Raw genomic sequence first — 21294 nt, 5'->3', positions numbered from 1 at the left:
ATGATTTTACGGCATTTTAACCAAATAATCACAATCACTTCGATATTAGAGTCTTGAACTTACTTCCTTGTCTTCGGACTTGCCACCCCGGGCACCGCGTCCCCTGCCACGGCCTCTGCCGCGTCCACGGCCCCGACCGCGACCACCTTGCCCGAAACCTCCGCGGAAACCTCCTCTACCACCGGCGTCGTCCGCCATTTGCTGCACAACGATATACAGGTCATTGTTAATATTATCCTCAAAACGGAAAGCAGGAGGGCGCTTAAATTAGCATCTTTATAGCCATTCATCTCATCGAGAACGCGCCTCGCCGCCATATTCAATGTTGAGATCTTTCGGTCAGTATTCACGAATATATCTCAAATTCTGTCTCATTGTGCTCGTAAATACAAGCAGGGTTTTGAAATAAAATATTATGAGTCATGTTTTAGGTCAAACGAATGTGTTTAGCAGAAGGATGTGTGAGATAAAGCACGATTTTGATCGGAAAGAAGGGCTGACAGCCAACTTACGTGATCAGTATTAACAGGAAGAAGACCTACGAGAAGTCGCGCAGGGGTTTTATCTAACGTGATATCGCGATACTTCCCAATATGGCAAAACACGCTAACCACTGCCCCTAGCGGTAGCTTTTATTCAGATCTGACCTGACCTAAGCTATGATTGGAATAAAACAACTTTATTTTATATATTTCGTTCGTTGAATCAAAAACACACAACAGAAAACGAGAAACACCTGAGATACATTTAATTAAACAAACGAAAAAAACAGCCATAATGAGAGAATGCAACATAAAAACTATTTTACGTTTTAAGCCCACCTTTTATATATTTTCCGTGCCTTTTTGTATTTATTATGTGTACAGTCGCGTTCCTATACTCATTGATACAGTCCCTTGTTTTGCATTTTGAAGTAAAAAAAACCTGACATACTACTCCACTCCAGAACAGGATGACGGGTTAAATGATAAATACTTTATTTACAAAATAGATAAACCTACAGCACAAAATTGTAACAAATTCACTCATTTTGTTCATATACCTACATATTCTAAAAACACACACCTTCAAAGAATTGAACACACACGCAGAAATTATACACAGCAGCAGACAACTAACAGCAGTATCCCTCAACAGTTGCTGTTGTTGCTAACTGGAGTCCCACTAGAGCTGCCGCTGCTCTCTCCAAGGTCCTCCTCTTCCACCTCGTGCAGATCGTCCATCACTTCCAGGCTCTCACAGATCAGCCCTATCTGCCTCTTCATGTGGGCCATGGTGCTCTGCATCCTCCTCATCTTCCTCTGCAGGGTGGTGGCGATGGCCCTGTGGTTCCTCTGCCTGGCTTCATACTCCTGCCTCAGTTGCTTGTAGCAGTTGTGCTGAGCCTGGGTGCGGTGGGAAAGAATCGTCCCACAGCCCATGTGACAGGGCTGACGCCAGTGCTCACAGTGGCGTGCATGCGTGTCCAGGTCCCTGCGGAGGAGCTGCGCCCGGCAGCCCTGGTACGGACAGGGGATGAGCTCGTACAGGCAGCTCATGCTGTGGCAGTATTGCTCCGAGAGAGCGAAGGTCTCTGCACAACCACGGATCTCATTCTTACACTATAAGAAGCCACAAATAAATCAATGTTTGGTTCACATATACATCTCAACCACTCTTAGTTGACTTTATAATTCCCACATATTGATATTATTAGATTTTGGATATGATAATATGGCATAAATGTCATCCCTTCCTGGTTTTAAAAGCTGCATTACAATAAAGTGATGTAATTTTCTGAAGTTACCAGACAGAAGTCATCATCATTACAGTGCATAATGTTTACTATAATGTAAAATGTACAACTTTTATTTTTCCATTTCCTACCTTGACCTTCATGCGTCCAATAGATTTGCTCAGCTTGAACATGACAAAGATCAAGCTGGGGTTTACAGGCTTCCTGCAGCAGGGACAGGTCTCCTGCCTATAGAAGACAAACAACAGTTAGTGCTGTTCTTCTGTTTGGATCGGACACAGATAATAACCCAATACACTGTTCTCTTCCAGTGGTATTTATCCATGTTATGTCCAGTACCTCTTTAGCCACTGTAAGATGCATTTCTTACAGAAGATGTGGTGGCATGCAGCTCTCACTGGACACCTGAGGACCCCCTGGCATATGGTGCAGATCAGATCGTAGTCAGGAGTGTCCACAAACAGCTCCATATCATAGCCCCCACTCTGTGTTGACACCTCTGGGTCCGCCTGGATGTGGCCAAAAATAAATACTTTAGTCCGGTGTGTCATAATGTATTATTTTTTATCATATATGTTGACAAACTGTGACCCCTGAAGTACCAACAGGTGAGTGTTTTCTCTATAGCAGTAAAACATGGCTGCCTACAAAACACAGTGTTTCAACATAAAGGCAAGAGATGACATAACAGAATTGTTCTGGAAAGTCATATGACCGATTACATGATAACAAAAAAAACAAGTGAAATACTTCAAAACTGTTTTCCCCCTAACAAAACATAAGATAATTATAAAATGTCTGTAAAGACATGATGATGTGTTAATATTAAGTTTTTAGTTAAAAAGAAATACAGTGACACGCATACAAATATGTATTATAGTTCACCAAAGTGTTAAGAAAGTAGCTTTGTTCCCATATAGGCTAATATTTTAAATAAAAACTAATAAAAAATGCTCACATGCGTTAATAACAATGACAAATGAATAAATAAATAAATAAACAGTAGCTGTTGTGTACTCACCATGACGATCTCCTTTTCTCACCGTGTTTCCATTCCCGGCGCTATACGTTACTCCATATCGGTCCACTCACATGCGACACGCGCAGAACACACACCCTTGTTATCAATACAACACACACATGAACATTCCTGACCAAGCATGAAGGAGGGACCGTGTGCGCGTGTGTCTCTGCGGACAAATGAAAGCAGTAAATTATGAAAACGGAGGGAGAGAATGGCGCTCATTATGGAGCGCGTCCTTTCCCTGCTGTTCTAGTAGCATTAAAGCACTGCCTCCACGCGTCAAACGGGAACTTGTGAACATGAATGGCTCCAGCTGACTCTATTGTTGTGAGCCTCGCGGACTAAATCTAAAAGTCAAAGTTCATGTAGTGACCTCGCATTCACCCATTTGACTTTTAAACGTTGAGTTTTTAAAAAAATAAATAGTTTAGATACTTTTAAATTGGATTTTCGTTTATATGTTGAAAATACATCACTTTTACAGTGAAGAGCAAAAAAAAACACCAAAAAAACGTCTGGCCAATCACAGTCCAGTGCGCGCAGATGACGTAGAATTTGTGCGACTCGGGTATCAACATGCGGGACGTGCTGACTTCAGCCAACGTGCGAAGTGAGGAATAAGTCGTTTACATCATCGGAGCTGTCAAGAATATTTAGTTTGGGAGCTTTTTATGTGAGCAAGATGGCAAATAACCTTCGATTCAAGACAAAGTAAGTTGTTGACGTATCGCACGCGCACGCTGCAAACCTTGCTAGCTGGCTAACGCAAGCTAGGCTAAAGCGTCATTCGAGTTGTCACAGCTTATATTTCTGTTTTCCCCTCACAGTTATGTCGTTGACAGCAAGATAGAGCCGTTTTACAAAGGAGGGAAAGTGCAGGTGAGTTTTCTACCCTGTGTTTTGTGTCAAATGTGTCTTATGTTGCTAAAAATCAATGTGCAGACTTCAATAATAAGACTCCTGTGACTTAATATTGCACCAGCATAAAGGTTGGAGACTTATTAGTGACTTTCTGACCTTTAGTTCCTAGTATGGGACACGCTGACCCCCCGCCTCTCCCCCCTGTTTGTTTCCCAGATCAGCAAAGATGAAAAGTTCATCTTTTGCACTTGTGAATCTCGTGTCAACGTGTTGGAAATCAGCACAGGGAAGATCGTCCACAGTGTTGAGCATGTGAGTACAGAGTGGATGGAAGGAGCTTTAGTATTTGCAACAACAGAGGCCCTATCTTAAAGACGGCTGTCATACGGCTGGGTGACGTCATACCCAGCAGACTAGAGCTGGTCTTACCCGCTTATCTGTTCCTTTATTTTCTATGGTACCACAAACTTTACATTTTTACTTAAATGCATAGGTTAATCTTAAAAGAATGTCAAATTATGCTTTATTTAAATCTGAAAGTGTAATCTTATCTTTATATTCATAACATATATATACATATATGCTTATGTAATGTGCTATCTGACATTGAGGGATTGTATTAATGATAATTTACATATATATTGCTTTCAGTTGTTGGTTATATGATTAGAGATAAAAACCGATTAATTGACTAGTCTACAGACTAATTTGAATGATTTAGTACACACAGCGTGTCGATCATTTTCTGGTTCCATCTTCTCAAATTTGAAATATTGGCTGCTTTGTTCTGACTCATATTGTAGATTGCTAATTGTCAAATCCTGAATATCTCGTCTTTTCATGCTGTAATTGCAGGATGATCAAGAGGACATCACATCCTTTGCCCTCAGCTGTGATGACGAGGTAAAGTAAACACATCAGTTATTTCGGGTCTTCACGCTGTGAATTTGTATGTTTTTGTTATGTTTTTCTCTCAGCCTGTCAAAGTGTGTTCAGTATGTCAGAACGTCTCCGTTCTGTTTCCCACCACAGATGCTGGTGACGGCCAGTCGAGCTCTGCTGCTGAAGCAGTGGGACTGGAGGCAAGCTCAGTGTACTCGCTCCTGGAGGGCCATTCACACTGTCCCTGTAGCCAGTATGACCTTTGACTCCACCAGCACACTCCTGGCCACAGGTCAGCCATGAATGACCAATACGCGGTGTCTTTTGTGCCCTTTGTGTCTGCTACATAGACAGTGTAGAGCCGTTTTCAGCATGTGTCTTCTTGTTGCCTTGCAGGTGGCTGTGATGGCACTATAAAGCTTTGGGATGTGTTGAAGCAGTACTGCACCCACAACCTTAAAGGGTCGTCTGGTGTCGTCCAGTAAGTTCAGACATCTGTGAACATTTTGAGTAATATGTATGTAAAGAAGTCGTTTCTTTGTTCAGATTTTAAAAAATGAAGCTAAAGTTCCAGAGATAAATAGAGTCTAAACACAGGCAACACTACTTTGCTTTGTGTCATTAGTCTCTCTGGACCTGACAGTTGTCGACACAGTGTCCTAAAATACATTTTAATATGTACTCAAAACATATGGAGGTTCAAAACTCACAGAACATTGGAAAGATCTGATTGTGGAACCAAATTCCTGTTATTCAGTAAGAAACCGTTGTGTGTCTGTGCAGCCTGGTCCAGTTCCACCCAGACATCAGCAGGCTGCAGCTCTTCTCCTCCTCTCTGGACTGTGGTATCTGGCTCTGGGACCTGCGCTCCAGTCAGTGTGCGTGTGTGCTGCAGAGCCACTACAGCGCTGTCACCTCCCTCAGCTTCAGCCCCGGCGGTGACACCATGGTCAGGTACGGTGAACTCGGGGCTTCTAAAAGCTGACCGTTTCACACCTTTCTTCTTCTTGCTGTAATTGTGTGCCGATCTTTATTTATAGTTCCGGCAGAGATAAGATATGTACCGTGTGGGACCTGAAGGCCCGAAAAGCCAAGAGAACTGTGCCAGTCTACGAGGTAAGCCTGAAAACTGGAAGATATTCATTCTTTGTTTATAGATGATAATGTCTTTGCTTCAGTTCTCTGTGTGTGTGATCGTTATCTGCAGGCTGTGGAGGGTGTTGTGTTGCTGCCTGAAAACGAGGACTTCTCTCAGATTGGAGTGAAGAGCAAAGACTTGCATTTCGTCACAGCCGGCAGCAAAGGTTCGCCTCCAACATCTAGTCTGTGTTTCACGAGTCCAGCTTTTGTGTTGCGGCAATTCCTCAAAGCTTTGCTTCGCCTCTGTTTCGCCCTCTTCCCCCTTCCTCACCTGAAGGTGTGTTGCGGGTGTGGGAGGCCGGCACGGCGCGTTGCGTCTACGCCCAATTCCTCCCCTCTGTCGCCACGGCGGCCTCTGAAGAGGAGGAGAAGGACGATGACCCCCGCAGTCTAACGCACCTCCTTCACCTGCCTGCCTCCTCCAGACTCGCCACGGTCACAGCAGAGCACAACATCGTGCTCTACCAGCTGTCTGATCTCACCACACAGCAGCAGGTGGGAACAAGCGAAACATCAAATTAGAGTCAGCCATCCAGGGCTCCTTTTAGTATTACTTATACATAATTAATGCACACTCTTTTCCTTTTCTGTTGCTTCCTCTGTCCATTCCCTCGCAGTTTGTGGGATACAATGATGAAGTGCTGGACGTGAAGTTTCTGGGTAAAGGGGACAGTCACATCGTGGTTGCCACCAACAGCTGCCAGCTAAAGGTGTTCGAGCTGCTCACCAACAGCTGCCAGATCCTCTACGGACACACAGGTCTGTCAACCAGCAGAGGGCAGCATGTGTATGAATATTATACTGCTACTGCATAGCAATATGTTTACTTGTTCACCAGAGGGCAGAAAGTTTCCACAGGGAAAAACGAATGTATCATCAATATTTTATCATCAATGCTGTAAGAAATAATAATATTAATAACGGTGTTTTTGTATATCTTCTGAAGTTTTTAAAAGCTGCAGTAGATATTTTAGGATTTGGAGAAACATGTGACTGGGAATGAGGTTTTAGATATATTACCACACTGGTAATAATGACTAGTCTTTAAGGAAGCCTTGTATTGAGGCTGGCTGATATTGATATTACTAAATCAATTATAATAACCTGTTATTAGTAGAGAATGTAACTGCAACAAACTTACGAAGAATAGCAAATTCAACTCAAAACATTGCAATAAATAAACAAAACTGTAAGAAAAGTTACATTGATTTAAATTATATAATAAAGCAGCTACCAAAAGCAAAAGTTAAGAATACAGGTTCTATAAAACATGGCAGGATTGTTGAAAATGAAAGCTGTCATTAGAGAAATCAGAATCCAAAGAATTCAGATCTGACACAATCAGGTTTTTATTAAAGTGACTGTCTGAGCAGGTCGGATAGAAGGTGATCTTTTCTGTTATTAAATTCTATGTTGTTTGTTTTTGTTTTTTCAGACACCGTCCTCTCACTGGACGTCTTCAAAAAGGACCTTCTGTTTGCGAGCTGTGCAAAGGTAAGCGTGCCTGTTTGCACCCCCCCGCGACAACACACACAATGAATGGAAACTGAAACTATTGTGCTTAATTTACTGTGAAGGTGTTCGGCTCATGCATGCTTTCACTGTCAAAGTCAACAGAAAGCCACAAACGCGCGCTTTCCTATAAATCCAGTATTGAACCACACTTAAGTCAACATCCGTATTATTTATTTATTTATTTGCTTCTTTGCCAGGGAGTGGTTTTAATTTGTCCCTCCAATGTAAACGTGCTTGAGGTTGCCAGTGAGCTAATTTTAATTTGTAGTCCGTAGGTTCAGTAGGTTATCACAAATTAGTGGCTCATTTCATGTCAATACAATGCTTCAGCAATCAACACATAATGATAGATTAGAATACAATGAAATAAAATACTACATAGCAGATATGTACAAAAACAAGGAGGGTATTTTACAGCAATGGTATTTGTGTGTTTGGTCTTCAGGACCGGTCGGTGCGTGTGTGGCAGATGGACAGCGACAGTGGGCAGGTGCGCTGTGTTGCTCAGGGCTCCAACCACGCCAACGCCGTGGGCTCCATCACCTGCTCCAGGTAACACTCCTGCAGTCACATATGCGTTTCCTTCAGTTAGTATTAATGATTCGGTGTTAAACAACGATTCTCCATCTGCGCGTCCAGGATGAAAGCCTCGTTCATAGTGTCTGGCAGTCAGGACTGCACCGTGAAGGTGTGGGATCTCCCGGCAGACCTTTCTACAGCAGGGATGGACATGCATCAGCTGGCCCCCCGCACCACAGAGAAGGCACACGACAAGGTACGAGCACGACACTCACAGAATGAAATTCCTGCAGCCATTTGTAGCTGATACAGTATGCAGAACAATACAGAGCAAGATCTCAACATCATGCATTTAGCCTTCATTAGATACTGATGCATTTGAGATCAAGGTTGCTTGACCATCCTGTGGGCTTTTACGTGATCATACCAAAGAAAAGACTTCATGTATTGGCCTCGAGGAGAAATTCCTCTCCACAGCATTTTACCTGTCAGAGAACAATAGGTACAACCTCACAGCGTTAGGGCGTGGAGAGATCATTTATCCTGGCAGCACTGTTTGTTTACGTGTACGAAATCAGCCTGGTAAGTAACTGATGGGAAGAACACAAAATTAGACTGCACTTAGTCAGCAGAGTGCAGATCTTCCCCAGGTGTGTCTACAACCAGGTGTGGCCATGCGTATTAGACATGTTTTCCACTTGATGACGGGTTGATTCTCATTGTAATCTAGGAGGCTGTGTGCTCTCAGCATGTTCTAGTACAGATAAGGTGTACAGACACACAAAGAGGTGTTCACACGCATGCATGCATGCATGCATGCCCACATTAGTGAACACATAATCTCCTTGCAGAGCCGATAATAATTATGAAAGCAAATTCTTGAGGTGGTTATATAAGTTAATTAACAAGGTGTGTCAGGGTGGCTCTACAAATTTATTTTTCCTATTTTTTCAGATAAAGCTTGTGAGAAACGTTGCATTGCGAGCAGAAGCATATGTTATGGTAACTTTAATGTGCATAACACACTGCCAGGTTCCCTGCATAACAGCAGGAAATCTCATCATTGTCTGACACCTTTTTATGTGGATTTCCAGTCAGTGTTGATGGTAAATGTATCCCACTGAAGAAATCCATTCCCCAGTGTCATATTGACTGAGAAAGCTGATCTGTCCTGCTATTATTTGGGGATTTTTAGAGTTCCTGGTTTCCTGCCGTATCACTACTCTTTGACAGCTTTTCTGTCATTTTAATAAACTGCGTTGACACGTCACGCCATTATCACCGTCTGTCTGCTCACATACGGACGTACACCTCCTTTTCTGCATGAATGCAAGATTTGATTTATTTTTTCGTTGGTGCATTTGGACTGAAACAGACAGAAAAGACAGTAATGAGAATGCAGTTTTCCCCTACAGTGCAAATGTTACTGCATTTCACAAATAGTCCACCTGCTTCTAGAAGCTGTTTAGTTTAAGTTTTAGCCTTTTTCCTCGTCTTAAGTTGAACTGAATTAGTTTTGAGCTTTTGGACTGTTTGTCTGTCTGCTCTGGATAATTGTGATCGGGAATTTCTCACTATTTTCATACACTTTATAAACCAAATATATGGATTGATCAAGGCAATAGACAAAGGTCAAAATAATTTTAAAAATAAAGTTTTCATAAAGAAAAGAATAAAGAATTCACTAAGTCTGAACCAACAAGAATACAATTTTGCTTAAACTTTAATAATAATGTAAAAATATACTATATAATGGTACATACTTAAGTCAATCATATTTTCACTGTGTAATTATGCACTTTTACTGTATTAACTAAAACTTTAATTAAAGTTTCACTAATGCCTCATTACAAAAGTGGAAGTGGATGAAATTAATTCTAATTCATTTTCACAAAAGAGTTGATGATAATACAGCATCAATAAAAAACTCCACAATTGTACAAGTTGTTGCTTGTATAATAGTGTAACAAAGCTTCAGAGTGACACACACACACACACATGTGTGTGAGTCAACCATCTCTTTGTTAACAGCTTCATGCATTATGATTCCTCACATGAGGAAATGGAGAAAAATGTGCTTACCAGTGGAACCGATTCCCGTTAAAAAGTCACTGGAAGATAAAGAATTTCAACACAACCTGTTTCCTACCTACCGACGTACTTCCTTCCTACCTACCTTTCCGTGCCAACTACAAACCACTGGCGCTGATGTAAGATATAACAATCTGTCCATCAGCACCATCTGGTTACTTAACTCCTCATTTGTTATGTATAACGTAGTGCGTGGAATTCAGAGTGATTTCCGTTTTCTAATTTCTCACCACGTTTCCTTTTGAATACATTTCCTTCTTCAAAGTTGAATTGACTCAAACCTCACCAGCTTTGTGAAAAACGTGTTCCCCGTCTTCCACCCTTGCTCCTTCCAGGATGTGAACAGCGTGGCAGTGTCGCCCAACGACAAGCTGCTGGCTTCGGGGTCCCAGGACCGCACGGCCAAACTGTGGACGTTGGCGGGGGAGGGGGACGTGGGCCTGCTGGGGGTGTTTAGGGGCCACCGTCGTGGCGTCTGGGCCGTCTGTTTCTCTCCCGTCGACCAGGTGCTGGCCACGTCCTCTGCAGATGGCGCCACCAAACTGTGGAGCCTGCAAGATTTCAGCTGCCTCAAGGTGGGCCGCGAGAAATACAGCATCACTTACTACAGTTCTCACTTTAAATCCAGCAGTCATTATGTCAAGATAAGAGTTGTGGCTTTAAATTAGAAAGTGATGTGATTTCTTTTTTTTTCTTTAGACATTCGAGGGCCACGATGCATCTGTTCTGAAGGTCATCTTTGTGAGCCGAGGCACTCAGCTGCTCACCAGGTAACCCGCAAAGCTTTTCTCCATAACAGTCATTTTGCAGGTTGATTTGTGAATACACTATGCAGAGTGAGTGTTCGGCGGTGTAGCGTGTTTCAATAAGACTGACTGACTAACTCTTCCAACCGACCGTCTGTCCTCAGTGGCTCCGATGGTTTGGTGAAGCTGTGGACCATAAAGACCAACGAGTGTGTGAAGACCCTGGACGCCCACCAGGACAAAGTGTGGGGTCTCCACGCCAGCCGCAAAGATGACAAGATGGTGACCGGCTCGGCGGACTCCAACATCGCCGTGTGGGTGGTGAGTGTGATTATGATTCACCGCAACGTAGCCAGGATGAAGCTTGTTTGGTCAGTTTTGGCAACAAACCTGTTTCCCTTCAGCCAAATATTCAGTCGACGTCTTATCAAGCTCATCTTTCACTGTCTAAGTGTCACACCTCTCTTCTCTCGGGGGGGATAGAAGAATTTCCCCCTGCAGGGATCAATATGTGACCAAAAAATGTATGTCTTTTGTCCGCTGCTAGGATGTGACTGAGGTGGAGATGGCAGAGGAGCAGGCCAAGCAGGAGGATCACATGCTCAAGTAAGCTGCAGTACACGGTATCTTTTACATATGAACGGGTGTGACAGTCAGCTGATGTCGTTCGGCCCTCCATCCCAAGTTTTGCCGGAGGCTTAGAGATCCCGGAGGAATCACTCAGGCCCCCAGACCTGGATTTAGACCTAGTTGCAACATACACAGAGACTGTGTTCGGCTGAGGTGGATCTTAAAGGGTCACTGGGTCAGGCCTGGCAAAGTGCACGCGCGTTCAGATAAGAAGAAGGGAATTTTAGGTCTGTAGCTGTAGCAAAATCAATTAAAATGTATATAACCAAGACATTTTTTATGAGCAAAGAGGACGTTTATTTGCATCCTGTATTTTATGGGAGAGTTGCAGTGTAGCTGAAACCAACTTGGGGCACATAGAGGTTATTCCTGCTGTTACTGTGATTGGTCTGTCAAGCCAGTTTCTATCCATTGATGATATTTAATTTCTTTGTGTGGATATCCACCATAATGGCCATAAACTTTGATGACCTTTACAAATATTTGCACGTGCCTGTGTCTCTGAATATGCACGTTTCATGTCTGCAGGCAACAGGAGTTGTCCAACCTGCTCCATGAAAAGAAATACCTGAAAGCTCTGGGACTCGCCATCTCGCTGGACCAGCCTCACACGGTGCTCACCGTGATCAAAGGTACTTTGTGCTACAACTCGCTCTGTTTTAGCATGTATGTGGACACTTAGGAGCTGACGGGAAAGAGAGACTGGGAAAGCCGGCGCCTTAAATCTCGAAGGCTCGGCGTACACATGACTTCCAACCTGTCCCGCTGTGTTTGTGCCACATCATATCTCCTCCGTACAGACGGCATCGCTGTTGTTCATCGTTTCGCCTGGGCTTTTTTCTCGTAAATCTGTCATCTCTCTTTGTGAATGTGCTCCGTTGAGTCACCAGAGCGTTGTCAAAGATACACCTGTCACCACGAAAACAAAAGGCACCTATATCCCACAATGTTTATGTTCTTTTGTCCTGTCCAATGACTCACACTCTTTTTTTTCCAAATAAGTCCGTGACGTTCTGTTAATCTGAAGCCATCATGTCCTTCAACACAACTGCCAAAGAGGTTCCTGGGATGACATTAGAAGAGTTATATTTAAAGAGTTACACAAGCAAGGAAAATACATTCATGCCTGCAGGGTGTCTTCAGAGTTGGATCAGCCTGACATCCACTAGATGCAAAAGGCAGATGCATTAGTTGCATAATGGTAATTAAAGGTGTTAAAACGCCTTGTCATGCCAAACCCAGGTATGCATGTGTACAACGGGTTACGTCTACATAGCGGTTCTAATTATATCTATGTTAACTTACATTTTTGAATGTTTTAAACCCATTATAATAGTAATAATAACTAGCATTTTACACTAAGATGCAGCCCAAAATGCAACAATAGCACAATACTATCGCAAAACAGAAAAACATTGGTACCATTTAAATAAAATCGAATTAAAAGCCAAATTAAAAAGCACCTTTAATTTATTTTTAAAAATACCTTTTTAAAAGAGACGTGTTTCAGGAGAGACGGTGCCATTACTATTCCCAAAGCTCTCAAATTCTTTCAGTTTCCTTTTTCTGTGAAATAACACATCATTAAAGAAAAAAAAAAAGCTACACACCGTCTCAATCAGTAATTCTGCTTCTCCTCTGCATGTGAGAACATCACATTTACAAATGTAACATGAAGAAATATTCTGCCGTCTTGTTCTAGCGGCACGTGAGGTGGAGAATAGCAGCGAGCTGTTGGAGAAGACGGTACTGAAACTTCGAGTGGACCAGAAAGGTAACGGATCAATAACGTCCACCTATGGAATGATGGCATGACAAAATAAAAAGCATCTAAAAGTACTAAGACTAATAAAGTTTCTAATCTATTTCTTGACTTGGACCCCCTCTCAGAGTCGCTCCTGCGCTACTGTGCCGTGTGGAACACCAACGCCAGAAACTGTCAGGACGCCCAGGCGGTCCTCCAGGTGCTCCTCACACACCTGCCCCCCGAGGAGCTGCTGCAGTACCAGGGGGCCCGGACCCACCTGGAGGGACTCATCCCATACACAGGTCAGCCGAGGGGCTATGTGTCACTGTCACACAGTGTTAGTGTGTTACTAGTCATAATTTTAATTTCAGATATCCAAAATGAAAAATTATTCCAGATATCCAGAATGTAATTTTGAATATCCAAAAATACATTGTGACTAGTACAAATGTCATTATGGATATCCACAATTCATATTATGACTAGTAGAAATGTAGTTTCAGATATCTACAATTAGAATTATGACTAGGAACAATACAATTGCAGATATCCACAAATGTATTGTGGATATCTGTTGACAGGTAGACAGGACGCCATTTTAAAAATTTTAAATTATGACTAGTAACAATTGGATTGAAGATATCTGAAATGGGAGTTTCTCCTAGTAAGAATTAAATTGCAGATATCCAGAATGTTCATTCTAGATATCTAGAATGTAATTGTGGATATCTGAAATTGAAAGCCCAATACACATTAATGGCAAAAGTGACGTCATTTGTCCTAGGAAGAATGCCATTGTGGATATCTGAAATGTTCTTTATGACTAGGAAGAATTGAATTACAGATATCCTCAATACATATCCAGTTTAGCTATTAAATGATAAAACGGCCACTTAAACTTTTTAAGGATTTTTAGATATCTTAAATTTAGTTTTGACTAGTACAATCAAAGTTGTAGATATCTTAAAATATCATTTTTACTAGTAAGAATGTATTGTGGATATCTTTAATTACCATTTCTACTAGTCCAAATTACATTTTGACTAGGAGAAATGCTATTATGGATATCTAAAATATAAGTGTGGTTCGATTAAATGTTAAAACGGCTTGCCATACTCACCTCGCCTGTAGACGGTAAATAAGTAGAACATTGAGTACGGAGAGAGGACATGATAATGATAGCATCCTCTTCGTTACAAGAGCAATGACAAGTGCCAAATGTAGCCCACAAACTGGTTTCAAGGCTGTCTGTCACCCTGGACTCTCCCACGGAGAAAACGAGAACAGTGGGAAAGCTCCCTGGTGCCTGAAGCTTTATTTTTAGTCTTTTTAGACATTGATGTAAACATGTTGGTTATTAAAATGTGGGCTAAAATGACGACTACGTATCCTTCTCGCTCTCCCACAGAGAGACACATGCAGAGGATTGGCAAGCTGCTGCAGGCGTCCATGTTCTTGAACTACATGTGGCAGAAGATGAGGGTGGCCGGAGCACCATCCAGGTGAGGTTCAACTTCTGCCATGTCATTAATGAGCAGACGGATCGGCTCTATTGTGGGTTTCACGGCCTTTGTTTAACCTCTCGGGTGAGAGATTGGAGCTAACTTCCTCGTGTTTCGCCTCTGACTACGTGCAATCAGGGTTGAGTTCAGCACCACCTACTGCTCAGTAAGAGAGATATTGTCATTATCTGGGTCACACATGATATAAGGCATGCAATCGATCCGGCCGAGGCCGCAGACAGAAACGCACAAAGGCGCTGGTTGTGTTTTCGTTTCATAAATCCAGAAAAGGCAAAGGTGGCAGAGCAGCATTCTTTGTGTTACACCGGGCTGCCGCGGCAGTTTTCCTTTTTTGGAGGCCAAGTCGAGTGTGGCTGAAAGTGAAGTTGCTGCAAAGATACTTATTGTAAATGAAACAGAAACGCTCTGAATGCACCATAAGAGCTTTACAATGATGTTGATTTGCACTTCGTGACTCTAACCCCTGTTGGTACATCCTGTCTAGCATGGACCAAGATGAAGACATGGATACCACTACTCCTTTTTTCACGATCGACAAGGAGAAAGGAACGGCCAGCGGCGATGAGAGGCGAGATGGAGACGACAGCGATGGCGGACAAGAGGAAAATCCAGATCTCCCAGTCGAGGAAAAAGAGCAGGAGGAGGACGATGACGAGGTCAGCGCCACCAAGAAAGCCTCCACCAACGGCGGGCAGATAGAAAACGGAGAAAGCACCAAAACCAACGGCAACCACAAGTCTGAAAGTGAGGAGAGCTCGGAAGAGGAGGAAGAAGAAGATCAAACGACGGCAAAAGCGATCAAATGTCTCCCGGTTCCTGCCGCTCCACAAGGCCAGACCTTCGCCAGCTGACAGGGATCTCACAGCTGATAACGGATGACTCAGTCCCGGAGATAAAAACCCAAGAGTTTCTTGTCCCGGACCATTAACTGAATGTGTGGCAGTACAGGAAGAGACAGAGAGACAGGTGTGGAGTGATGATGATGGTACAGATAATAGGACTATCTGTGCATTCCCCATCTCAGCAGCGTGTAAAGCCAGTAACTAAATTGTGTTTCCCATTCAGTTTGAGCAGAATGATGGATGTTAGGAAGGCGAAGAGGAGAGACTGAAGGAAGGCAGAGTTACCATTCAAGCATTGAACCCCCCCCCCCCCCCCCCCCCCCCACAGCAGAAACCAGCACCCATTGTCTCCTTCTGCAATGATTCATAGTCCTGATCTACCGGCTCAACCGCAACACGGTTCCTGGTTAAACCACATTTTGTCATGTTTAAAAAAAAAAAAAAACGTTTTTATAAAGTACAACACATTGTTTATGAATTGTCCAAATAGTAATCTGCCTGTTACGTGACTGACAGTCCATGTTGGGTGCGTCGCGGTTTTTGACTTTTATTGGAACAGAGCCCCATTGTGAGAGACCTGTCATGATGATTTGTTGTCTTCATTAATCAAAGAGATTTATTATCGTGGGATAAACAGCTGCACAAACTGATGAGTTAATTACAGACTTTATGTCAATTGAGCCGAAATATTACAGGATTAATTGGCTGTTAGGTAAGTGTTCATTTAGGAGAACACATTGCATTGTATTGTCCAGAATTTATGGGAAGAAAAAAACAATCCAAATATGCCAATAAACTTTTCTAGTTTTAACTATTCATCCGTTGTTTACTATGTTTTAACTATTGAAGTTCACACTAGTGTGGAGATGAAACGGTTAATCCATCGACACAATTCATTAGCAACTAGGCTTTTTTGATCGTTAATTCATTTCCAAATCCCAGCTTCTCACTGGAACAAAACACACGATGACATCATGTTCCCCAAATATGTTTTATTTGTTCCAAGCTCTTCAGCAACAATGTGGCTACACCCAGAATGTACTAGACTCAGGTGCGTATATTCAGCGCTATTTACACATATACCAGGGTTCAGGTTGAGTTTACTGTAAACATGGTTTAGCAGGAAATAGTTCAGCCTTCACACGCTGGTATTTCAGACAAATATTTACTTTTGCTGCAGTTACAAGAACAATCGATCTCTCCCTCTCCCCAGTCGAGATGCATATAAGGCACAACACTGGGTTTCCAGTATGGAAAATAAATGACTGTTCAGGATAGAAAGTATAACGTTATAAAGCATTATGAGTGTTTCCTTCCTCCAAGATGAATCATCTTGATTATGTGTAGATTTACTGATTTTACTCGTTGGCACTTTCACTTCAAACATTATGCAAACAAGATTAACGAGACCGACGAGTCACTTTTCCATCAGGACAACAATGGAAACGATGGTTATTTATCGTTTCGTATCATTTCAGAACTCAGTCGTTATTTCGTGCTTTCCAGGTCAACTTCACTGAGTCCCACTTGGGCCACAGACTGGACTTGAACTTGCATCACTATGAACTTCATCGGCTCATGATCTTGGTTTGTGCGGGTGACCGGCTGCCTGCTGGTGACCGGCTGCCTGCTGGTGACCGGCTTAGTGCGGGTGACCGGCTGCCTGCGGGTGACCGGCTGCGTGGGGGTGAAGGGCTGTCCGCGGGTGACAGGCTGCCTGAGGACGAGGGGCTGTCTGCGGGTGACATGCTGCCTGCGGGTGACAGTCCGCCATTGGCTGCCTTCTTGCGGGTGACGGTAGAACACCGGGTGAGGATCTCCCGGGCCTGCGGTCTGGGCGGCACCTTGGGCGTCATCGGGCCCTTGTAGAGGTTGGGATCTGAGACGCTGGGGACCATTCGCCCCTCTGGGATGCTCGTAGGGCTGAGGTAGTTGCCCCCCACCGTAGGGAGAGGCGTGCGGCTGAGAGAAGCCCCCCCGTAGCTCTGGCTCAGGTTGATGGACGAGGAGCTCGCCCAGGAAGAATTCAACTCGTCACTGAAGTCGCTGTCGCTCGAGAAGCTTCCCTCGCTTTGGGCTCTGGAGCTCATGCCCTCTTCCCCGTCCATCTCCACCATGATGGTGGGCGGCGGGGCGTACTTTGTAGGTGAGGTTTTGGCGATGCCGCTCGCCGCAGACCGAGGCCGAGGAAGAGGAGGTTCAGGCGAGTGTGACCTCTGCTGATTTTCTGGTTTGAGTGTGTTGGCGGAGGAGGACCGGACCGGCGGGGGCTGCGGCTGCAGCAGGTTTCCCTGCGAGAGGCTGCGCTGGTTGGAGAACTTCTCCACGGCCAGGGAGTCGAGGTGGTGCGGGGAGGAGGCGCGGCGGTCCTGATGGTGGGTCGCCATGCGGATGTGAGGGATGTTGTAGGGCTGCAGGTACATGGCGGGGATGTAACCTACTTTACCTTTGTACCTAAAAAGCAACACATCACATGTCATTTTTGAGATTTCCATTCTTCATCTGCAATCTGTTTTAAAAGTTTGCAGCCAAAACGTGGAATACCTGATGAGCCACCAGCCGTTGTCAGACTTCTGCAGCAGCTCCACCGCTGTGCCGATGGCCACGGTGATCTCGTCGGTTTTGGTGGCCTTGTAGCTCTTGACTGCGGTATACTTCATTCCTGAGGGCGAGGAGCAACAACTTCAGTACATCATGTCCTCAGCTCGACTGACATGGAGCCACTTAATTATGAGCTGCATGCACTATGCAGGCTTTAAGCCAAGTGTTGATGATGTAATATCCTTGGTTGCAACCGTAACTGCACGTACCGCTTTCGGGCATCCCGTCTATTTCATCTTCATCCTCATCGTCGTCGTAATCCAGCTTCTCCAGGTAGGGGGCGGGGAACCAGGCCATCCGCTTGTCCTCGTTCTCCACGAGCCACCACCCTGCAACAAACACATTTAGACAATGCCATCTGGGCAATCTGCCACAACGAGCTCCGGGTCACCGGGGGGAAAAAAAGGGTCACTCACCCCCTTTGTCTTTGATGAGCACGTCTACGTTCTCGTCCAGCGCCACCTTGAACGGTTTGTTCTTGGTGTCTTTGGCCTCGTACGCGGCCACGCACCTGTACGTCTCTGTGATGAACGGCTGGGTCACGTTGCCGCCTCGGTCCGGTCCCGCGTTGGTCCTGGTCTCGTTGTCCGATGGCATGACCATGATGCTGAGGAGGAGGACAGGGCGCAGGTCAACATGGAGGTTCTCCTCGTCCTAGTAGAAGTGGTGTCATGCAGGAATGTGGACTAGTCTACCAGGTTGTTGTTTTTTAAAAAGGCTCCTGGCAGGTATGAGCGCTTAACATGATCCACATTCTTGCAATTCCTTTACAGTCTTCTATATGTTTATTTAAATTACAGTAATTAACTTTTTTTTATTTCTTATTCTTTGTAAGGTTTTTTTAATTTGGTTTAGGAAACTCAAGGGTCCCAAGAAGGCTCCATGCATCCATGACGGTACCTGTTCTTGGAGAAGTCCGGCTGCAGGTCCTGGTCTATGGGGTGGAAGAACTTGACGAGGTCTGCGGACTGACAGACCTGCGGGTCGCAGCTCAGAAGCTCGTTGCAGTATTTCTGCAGGGCCTTGAGGCGCAGCAGAGACTTGGCCGGACTTTTCTTCTTGCCGCTCCCGCTCACATTTTTGTCTAAATCACAAGGGGGACGCTTTAAAACCAGGATCCACTTCAGCGAGTCAGGCAGCTGTCATTCTAACCAACACGTACCTCGAAATTTGGGGATGATTCTGTCGGATTTCTTCGTTTTGCTCGACGCTGGGAACGTTTTCTTCAGCTGTTTCTGTAAATTAAAGAAAGGTGTTACAGAAACGTGAACAACCGCACGTGCACGCGCAGAGGAGCAGGCGTTTTACACTCACGTGCATTTTCTGGAAATCCTGAAAAGTCCTGTAGACCACGATTTCATTCTGGTCCGACCAAAGCACGGAGGTCATGTACATCTGGGGGAGAAAATAAAAACATAAAAATACAACAACAACAACAACAAAAAAGGCTTCAAAACCTGAAGGGCAAAAGCTCCACGCGGCTTACTTGGTTCTTCTCCTTGTGCATCACTCCGATTAAACCGACACTGATGGGATACCGCTCCATGCTGCTGATGCTGAGACCCTCCGCGGTGCGACTGGCGGCCGAGATGCTCCGCAGGTGCGTTTATAGTCCCTCCACCGGCGCAGGTGTGGCGCCGTCTCCGCAGCCAATCACGCCTCGCCCCTTGTTGCAGAGATCTGTTACCCCACCAACAGGTTCAGTGTGCAAATTCTTCTCTAATCTACGTTTCTCGGCAGTCACGGTGAAGCTGTTGAATACTGCCGTGGAGGCGGTGAATTAGAGAGGATTATTTTAATTATCATGAAATGTGACGCCAGCCAGGATGTGGTGCTTCATTCAGTGTAGAAGAACATATTCCTGGCAGAGGTGACATTGAAAAGGCTAAAATAAAATAGGTGCATTTCCAACCTTCAAGACACAAATTCAGTTAAAAAAAAAAGTTGTACATAAGATGAGAAACTAAAAAATAAAGAAAAGTAGACTCAAATTAAGTAGGAAAAGAAGTGAAGAAAAATAATGATCCAACTGCCTACAGCTTATGTTTCAAATTGTAATAAGTTAGCAGGAACTGAAGCAGCACTCATTAAAAATACAATATATATATGAGGCTGGTCTCACACACACACACACACACACACACACACACACACACACACACACACACACTGCACATGGATGAACACAGCCTTGATTTACTTCATGCAAACCTCAAATTTTTTCTTGTTTTCTTGTGATTATGTGACAGAAGTTATTTTTGGTCTAGCCTGCATTGTTAAAGCCAGATAAGGAAGTTGTTGCCCATATTCTTTTTCACATTTCTTAACTTTTGCACGGACAAAAACCCTGTTTCCTCCTCTCCACGTTAGCTGCAGCACGTACGCCAAGACATGACATTTATTGAGCATCAATGTTTTTTTCCTGAAGCCACTTCAGTGGTTAATCATCAGCCATGCAAAGGAACCCCCGAAACATACTCTACCACATTCCTTCGGTTTGAATGAAGTTGTTAATGGAAATCTGCCCTTGGTCTCCAAGCACCTATGAAACCAAACTGTTCTAGGGGGCAACATTTAACATTTAATACTAAAAGCAGTTAAAAAAAAATATATAATAATGATAATAATACTGATGTGCGTGAATTTGATCTGATAAAGAAGAAATTTTGGTGAATATATTTACAACACACAGTTTAACTGCTGCAAAAGCTGTAGAGGCCTCAACAGTTTGGAGTCTGACATTCTTGGAAATGTGATTTCTTTCTTTGCCCACTACTGACATCTAGTGGCGGTTATTATATCTATGCACACACTACAACGTCCCTGGTTGTTTCACCCAGGAACCTTTGCTGCACCTCTCTCTCTCGCTCTACAAAAACAAACGACAACTGTGTATGAAATAGTTCACTCTTTATTTCTAGATAGGTGATTTATCATACATCATCTTCTTTAAAGCAGCTGTTATGCTGTCACTCTCACATAAACATCTGTTTCTCACATTGCACATTTTGTTGTGTTCTCCGTTACACGATTAATATAAAAAGCTATTTTTAAATCTTTTTTATCATGCGGATTGTAGCATTTTCAATCCTCATACTTGTGTTAAAAAAAACAAAAAACATGATACAATACAACCCATTAAAATTCCCTTGTCATGCTGCAGGCGAGCGAGCCAGCTGAACGTTTATAACAGGAGTACATGCTCTCTCCAGAACTTCACTTTTACATCAACCATTTCCAGACAAACTTTCACAATCCTCAGGTGGTTAATAGAAAAGTTTTGCACAATTTCTCTCAAACACAGAAACATACTTTTTTTTATGATTTTGTTTGAATAAAACGTTACTAACCTAATGATTTGTCTTAAAAAAAAGGTAGCTTTACACATTTAAAATTGTAAGGCAGCAGGTTTTCACTTAAATATCAAAGGAGGTTTAT

General features: G+C 43.6%; 4 protein-coding genes across 6 annotated transcripts in view; 1 reads left to right on the top strand and 3 right to left on the bottom strand.

Annotated features, from left to right (window-relative positions):
• The window catches only part of rps2 (ribosomal protein S2), an 85552-nt gene that overhangs the window by 1554 nt on the left and 62704 nt on the right, over window positions 1-21294 (bottom strand). For all 3 annotated transcript variants that reach the window (XM_084037423.1, XM_084037421.1, XM_084037422.1), the window contains one exon: window positions 64-201. In XM_084037423.1, coding sequence (XP_083893549.1) covers window positions 64-198 — 135 coding nt within the window. In that variant the 5' untranslated portion in view covers window positions 199-201. Of the gene's footprint in view, window positions 1-63; window positions 202-21294 lie in introns of those variants that run through there.
• Window positions 975-2835, bottom strand: rnf151 (ring finger protein 151). The gene is made up of 4 exons (XM_084037036.1): window positions 2757-2835; window positions 2075-2244; window positions 1867-1963; window positions 975-1601 (listed from the first exon to the last, which is right to left on the bottom strand). The coding sequence occupies exons 1-4, from the start codon at window positions 2757-2759 to the stop codon at window positions 1131-1133; spliced, it is 741 nt and encodes a 246-aa protein (XP_083893162.1). The 5' UTR covers window positions 2760-2835; the 3' UTR covers window positions 975-1130.
• Window positions 3329-16069, top strand: tbl3 (transducin beta like 3). The gene is made up of 23 exons (XM_084037420.1): window positions 3329-3470; window positions 3587-3638; window positions 3837-3932; window positions 4476-4523; window positions 4653-4794; window positions 4899-4983; window positions 5286-5456; window positions 5543-5618; window positions 5710-5806; window positions 5920-6137; window positions 6260-6401; window positions 7078-7136; window positions 7603-7709; window positions 7797-7932; window positions 10103-10342; window positions 10467-10537; window positions 10678-10834; window positions 11061-11119; window positions 11672-11775; window positions 12846-12917; window positions 13034-13192; window positions 14299-14392; window positions 14898-16069. The coding sequence occupies exons 1-23, from the start codon at window positions 3442-3444 to the stop codon at window positions 15262-15264; spliced, it is 2781 nt and encodes a 926-aa protein (XP_083893546.1). The 5' UTR covers window positions 3329-3441; the 3' UTR covers window positions 15265-16069.
• Window positions 16233-19478, bottom strand: noxo1a (NADPH oxidase organizer 1a). The gene is made up of 8 exons (XM_084037030.1): window positions 19343-19478; window positions 19171-19251; window positions 19019-19091; window positions 18757-18940; window positions 18273-18463; window positions 18066-18185; window positions 17800-17917; window positions 16233-17709 (listed from the first exon to the last, which is right to left on the bottom strand). Exons 1-8 carry the CDS (start codon window positions 19400-19402, stop codon window positions 16824-16826), a joined length of 1713 nt encoding a protein of 570 aa, XP_083893156.1. The 5' UTR covers window positions 19403-19478; the 3' UTR covers window positions 16233-16823.

The sequence above is a fragment of the Eutrigla gurnardus genome, assembly GCF_963514095.1.
Source record: "Eutrigla gurnardus genome assembly, chromosome: 20".
Taxonomy (NCBI): Eukaryota; Metazoa; Chordata; class Actinopteri; order Perciformes; family Triglidae; genus Eutrigla; species Eutrigla gurnardus.
The sequence above is the reverse complement of the archived record's forward strand: the minus strand, read 5'-3'. Positions and strand labels throughout refer to the sequence as shown.